The sequence below is a fragment of the Ctenocephalides felis genome, unplaced genomic scaffold, assembly GCF_003426905.1.
Source record: "Ctenocephalides felis isolate EL2017-DRISC unplaced genomic scaffold, ASM342690v1 CF-g0.4_SCAFFOLD_01886, whole genome shotgun sequence".
NCBI classification, from domain to species: Eukaryota; Metazoa; Arthropoda; class Insecta; order Siphonaptera; family Pulicidae; genus Ctenocephalides; species Ctenocephalides felis.
In genome coordinates this window covers 23254978-23261305 of record NW_020538040.1, presented here as the reverse complement: position 1 = coordinate 23261305, position 6328 = coordinate 23254978, and the positions used below count along the sequence as shown (strand labels likewise).

General features: G+C 33.2%; 1 protein-coding gene across 1 annotated transcript; it reads right to left on the bottom strand.

Annotated features, from left to right (window-relative positions):
• LOC113378829 (type I inositol 3,4-bisphosphate 4-phosphatase-like) lies at window positions 1–3653 on the bottom strand. Its single transcript, XM_026619445.1, has one exon. It carries the CDS (start codon window positions 3463–3465, stop codon window positions 16–18), a length of 3450 nt encoding a protein of 1149 aa, XP_026475230.1. The 5' UTR covers window positions 3466–3653; the 3' UTR covers window positions 1–15.
• Window positions 3654–6328: the final 2675 nt, after the last annotated feature.

The following is a 6328-nucleotide window of genomic DNA, read 5'->3' as shown; positions in this document are numbered from 1 at the left end:
GATTTTTAAAACACATCACGTTTGTAATGATCCGTATGTGCCAACTGGGGGCCGGTAAGCCAGAGGAAGCGCTAACACTTGTAAACTGTTAAAAGCATATTTTCTAACATTGATATTTTTGTAGGTATTATCTATTCTGCAGCCTTGGCTTCGCATTGCATTTAAGGCCTTAGGAAACTCCTGAGAAGACAGATGAAAATCTTGGGATAATATTCTGCATTGTTCTAAAGTGACAGACATGCCTGTTCTGTCTTTAGCACTTTTGCAACTGGTGAATCTAAACCCGCGTATATTACGACATATATCACCAGCTAGATGCAAAATTTCTACATTCTTACTTCCTGAGTTGTGAAGACATATTTTTAATTTATCTACTAAACTTTGTACTCCTGGACACGCGGTAATTTTTTGGTATTGCTGATAATAAGATACTAATCGACTGTAGTTATCCAAATTTGATTTTCGTTGTTGAACACTTTGCCCCAAAGCTTCTGCCAGAGTAACTTTTTCATTTATACCAACGTTGAAGAATACTGGAGTTACTTTGAAAACTACTGGTTGCTTAGAGATTGCATGATTCGGTGCAGGAATTGTGACTGTTAAATTTGTTCGACTTCCAGTAATATGAGGTATGACTCCTCCTAGTTTCATACTCTGAACTCCTTCTAGCCTGAAAGTTACTGTGGTTAAATCCTCTATAGCGACAATCATGTCACCCCACATATCGAGTTCTGAACCATGTAATGTAAGCAAACCTTCAAAACTAGCAAAAGCGCCGATAGTGGACAAAATGTGCATAAAGTCATTATCTATGGGGCCTCCCCACAGTCTGGCACACATACCTGTAACTAAGGATGTCAAAGCTTGGGAAAAACAAATATCCCTCCTCAGTTGCAAGGATGCACTTTTCCGTGCAGCCCGTGGGTTTTGTTGCAATCTAAAAACAGAATGGGTCAATCGAGCTGTTTTTAGATATCCGTCCATTGCCTGTCTTAATTTACGCATCGAAGGCCTGAGCTCGCCCACCCAATCATTCGTTGTAGATAAATCAAGACCGTCGGTAAACTTATTGCCTCTGGGCGTAGGTTTTGGCGTCGTCGATTCAATCGAACCATTACTATCTTTATCATTTTGTGAGTTAGCCAAGCGCATCCTAGCTGATTGTCTTTGTGTCTTCAACCTTATGGCAGGGCTCCCACATCGGCCGCATAAAAATTTCACTTTGCTAACTAAACACATAATGCTTGCCTCAATGTTTAGCTGTGTTAAGTCCCATGGTTCAGGTTCTTCGGTAGGTTTGTAATAATTTGAAGCAGGCGATGATAGAACGCTATCCACACTTGATTTCGATATCATTTGGCACTGCTTTCTTGAAATTACTTTGTCAATAGTGCCGTTGATATCAAAATGTGTTTCGTTAAAAGTCAAAGATGGTTGTTGCAATTCTTCTGTAATAGGCCACTGTTTAGAAGGTAAATGAGGGCTGGAGAAGTCTTCAAGATCAGGTGATGCAATTTCTAAATTATCAAATTGTTGTGTTATACGTCGAAATGGAGAAAGCTCCGACGGTGATTTTGCTTCTATAAAACCAGAATCGTTTTCAGATGTTTTGTCTGGAACAACTTTTTGTGCGTCAATGAACCGGAGAGCTTCTTCAACAAAACCGGCGTCCCAAATTGTTAGCAAGCTTTTAGATCGATTAATCATATCTTCACATAGAGGCATCATACCACTAGATTGTTTAGTCTTAGCTAAAGCTAATAATTGAATCATACAATCTACCAGCTGCCTTCTAAGTTGTTTAATAGCTTGAATAGCATTATTAGCTGCATCAACTTTACAGGAATTATCTAAATCTTTTTCTGGCAGCTGCTTTAACTGTTGAACTAAACATACAAGACCTCCTGTTTTCGATGAGTTGCAAAGCGATGCAAATGCGCCAACAGTAACTATATCATTTATAGCCCCTCTTCCCAATGTATCATTATGTGCCCACATGCGTTGCAGGTGCAAATTAGTTGGGGCAAACTCTAGTGCCGGTTCAAATTTTGATGAACTAGGTTTATAATGTGAGGTATTGTTATCTGTAGATTTTTGTAGCTGAAGCTGCAAATGCTGTTTCGCTTGAGAATACTTCTGTAAAAGATGTAAATGCCTGTCAAGTAATTGAATTTGTGGATTTCGCCAAGCACCACCAAGTTCTCCCATAGCAGATACTTCTTGCAGAAGTTCCTTCTCATGCTCTATCCATAAACTGAGAAGTTGTTGAGGAAGAGCAAAACACAATTTACTTTCTAACATTATTTCTACGACACATATTTCACCACCCAGTCCAGAATGCATACGATATGTGTGCAAGCAAGCATTTGAAAATAGAGTTTGTAGATTTGCTTGTGATGGAAAACACTGCTTTCGTATTAGCCTGGGCGGCAAAGAATGTGACCTTCTATGGTGAATAGTATTTTGCACTGGGGCAGATATAGCTGGAGATCCTGGCGTCTTGTGTTCAACCTCAGGAATGGATACTACAATAGTTATAAAACCACAAGTACTCCCGCTAGAACATTTCAATGGTATTCGAACCTTATTAGCTTCCATTATATTTCCAAGTACAACTGTGGAAGATCCAAGAAAAGTTGCAGTATTAGACATCCTTTCATAAATATCAAATACAGTAAATTGCAATTTGGAAGATGTGTCCAAGCCATCGCTAGAGTACAAATTAATTGTCGATAAAAAGCATGGATTACTACTTCTTTGAATAATCTCTGTTCTCCCATATTTAATCCATAAGTCACTGGTCAAGACACGTAATTCAACAAAAACACTGGGTGGTCGGCCATGGCCATCACATAACAAGTTATCACAACTCATGCATATTTCACACAAAGGGGATTCATATAAATCCACAGACGTTACTTTCTTATTCCTCCATATTTTGAGTTCCAATGTTCTGCTAGCGGAATTCCCTTTGGAGTGATTTTGCAGCTGCGCTTGTAAATTATTTAACTTAGTTCTCATACAATTATAGCTTGCCGACTGCAAAGCTTTGAGCCATGACGTACGATCATTTTCTGTAGCAGCTGCCATACGTTGACTTATACCTCCTTCGTATGTTAGAGAAAACGGCCATAAGCCACTGGCATCAGGGGGCTCCTCGCTTGCCGTACAGTGTTCTAGCACTAATAACCCAGCAGCCTCCGACCAGGGCTCTGCGTCTCTTAAATAAAACAGAAGATTGCCACGTAAACGGCACCATCTACCCTGCAAAACCTTGCTCCCGGCACCTACGCAACTCAAACGATTCGATTTGCGTTTATCCTTTTGCTCTGAAATATAATCAGGACCGTCATTTCTTCGAAAGAATCCCTCTTGCTTTTCCCTGAGGAACAGGACACCCTCCCTGTCGAATCGGTGCGAAGGCTGAACAGCCAAAGCTTCCAATTCTGTTTTGTTAAACCTCATTCCGACACAGTTGTTGATGACCCACTTTCTTCACAGGGCATTATGAATGGTGTTTGACAACAGCTTATTTGAAATTAACATCAGTAAAATACATCGCTTGCAACATTACATCGAGTTCAACCAAAAGGTCGGGCCGTAAAAAACTACAGGCGAACCGAAAAGCTCACATTTTTTAAGTAAAATAATACAATAACCCATTACACTAAATTCACAGAAATGTCAAATGCACCAGTGTTACCTGATGCAAATTGTTTGACGTTTAAAGACGCAGATAAAACCATAGATAAATTAAAGACATAGATAGATAAATAAAAACCATAGATAAATATAAACATAGATATAAACATAGATACATAAGTATAGCCATAGATAAGTAAACATAAAGAGTATATACTTCATTCATTATGTTTACTTATCTATGATATACTTGTTTATCTATGAAGAGTATCTACCGTCAATAAAAATCCATAAAAATAATAAAAATCGTCAAAAAAATTTTTTTAACACACAACATAAAAAAAACTAACCAGCACGATTCCCAACAAATATTTTTCAAACGGTTTTTGAATTTTCAAAATCGATTCAGAACTGCGAGCAAAAATGGAAACGAATTTTTTTTCATTTTTCTGCTATTTATAAAGAAAGGGCTTGGCTGATCGTCGCGCAAAATTGATAAACGGCAGTTTTCATCGAGATACATCGAATGGCTTTTAATTTTTTTAAATCGGTCCTGCCGTTTTTGAGAAAACGTCGATTTACGGCAAAAAATCTCTCATTCGATTCAGAATGGGTTGAAACGCCGAGAAAACATATATAAAATTAGCAAATCGGATTTTTTGATGAAAAAAAACTTCTTATACTATATAATATATATATATATATATATATATATATATATATATATATATAGATTATTTTCATATCTCAGTCAGGCAGAGTTGCCTGGTATAAGAGACTATGAAAAACAGTTTTCATATAATATCAAACTTTCATATATTATCAAACATAATTTTTGTTACCTCTGTAAATTCAAATAACATCTATATCAATAAATTAGATGATTTTTATGAAATAGAAAGAAATTTTCACAACACAATAAAAACACAGCCAAATTTAATATTTAGCAAAAAATATTATAAAATAATATGATAAGACCACGTTTTCCTTATCTATGGATAAGACAGTAGAAATTGTTATTAACCAGGTTTTGTACATCTTCACTTTATTATGCATAATTGGCAATTACATAGATTTATTTATTGCAATTTCAAATTCTACTAGAGCGTTTTACTTATATTAATTACATAATAAATAATTAACATAATTTAATTGCATATAAATTTGTAGTTTATAGAATACATAAAATTTATATTAAATTTTAAACCATTTCGATTATTGTCAAATATTATATTTATAAATTCATTTTGTATCCAATTAATTTTAAGTAGAACTTCATATTGAAAAACATAACATTTTATATTATCTGGATCATAAAGTTCCTTTGGCTGTTGCTTATTGTAATACAAGTAGGTACTAGCAAGTTTTGAAGAAGTAAAAATTATAATAGATGTTTATGATTTAAAATTTGTTTTTTTAACAGGTAGTTCTCTGTTATGAGATTCAAAAATGTATTTTATAATCGTATCTAATAATTTTATAATTTATAAACAGAGATGGTTCAATTTTTTTTACAAAAAATATAGATCTTTAACATACTTTATATTTGTTTCTACTACTATGACTAGTGTCATAAGATTTCTTAAATAGAACACGTGTATCAAAATATAAAAAATATTATCATGATATAAATATTAATAAATAAATATTTTTTTATTTGATTTCATATTGAAAATATTGTACAATAAAATAAGTAAAAAAAAAAAAAACACATCTCGAATCATGTTATGTCCTGGAAAATATCATTAGGCATTGATCAGCAAATATAATTGTATAACTTAAAAATGAAAATTAATTTTGGGCGTTATGTTTTGAATGAATATTAATTTTGCTTGCTTGGTAATTTATGATGATGTCATTATATTGTAATGAAAACGTTTTAGTGCCAACGTGGCAAGTGGTGAAATGCATAATTCTAATTTAGACGTTGTTCTTAGAATTGTAACTAATATATCTTGTACTATTTAATAATATCAGATCCATAGAATTTGTTATCAGATGGAATATTCAATAAAAAAAAATAAAAACCTTAATAACCGAGTCAATGAAAATAAAGTATCTAGAAATCAGGCAAACTTATTAGAAAGTCCATAAAAAGATCTTATTCATTTTAAGTATATGTAAATTCGACTGCAGCAAAATTAATATTTAAAAATCAGCATTTCGCCCAAAACTGAGTTTATAATACATAAACCTTTTATATACAGAAAGAGAGCAATTTCTATACATTTGCGTATGTGTAAAATTATTCAGAGTAATTACATACTTTGTATTTAATATACTTATATCACATCCATAATGCAATTTACCTAGTCTTATGTAAAGAATAAATAACATCAAATAGGATTATTACAGGTATAAGACTATTAATTTATATTAATAAAATTGGTTAACCATTCCATAGTCAATTCTTTAATATATTCATATATTGGATCTTAGAAAAATAAATACATGTATGACTATCTAAATTTATAGGTACTAAGAACGATTACATATTACAAGAAAAATAGCAAAAAAATACAGAGTATATTAACTTTTTTGAAACCAAACTTAAAATGAAACTCTGCTCAATTTGCTATTAATCTAGCTGTTTACAGTATACCAGCAGTGAAACAAATATCTTCGATGGAGTCTGGGAACAAGTATTTTTTTAAAGGTACATTTCTAATAGTGTTCAAAATCTTAT

Coding starts and splice junctions, on each gene's coding strand:
- LOC113378829 (XM_026619445.1), bottom strand. CDS start 3,465: ATGAGGTTTAACAAAACAGAATTGGAAGCTTTGGCTGTTCAGCCTTCG.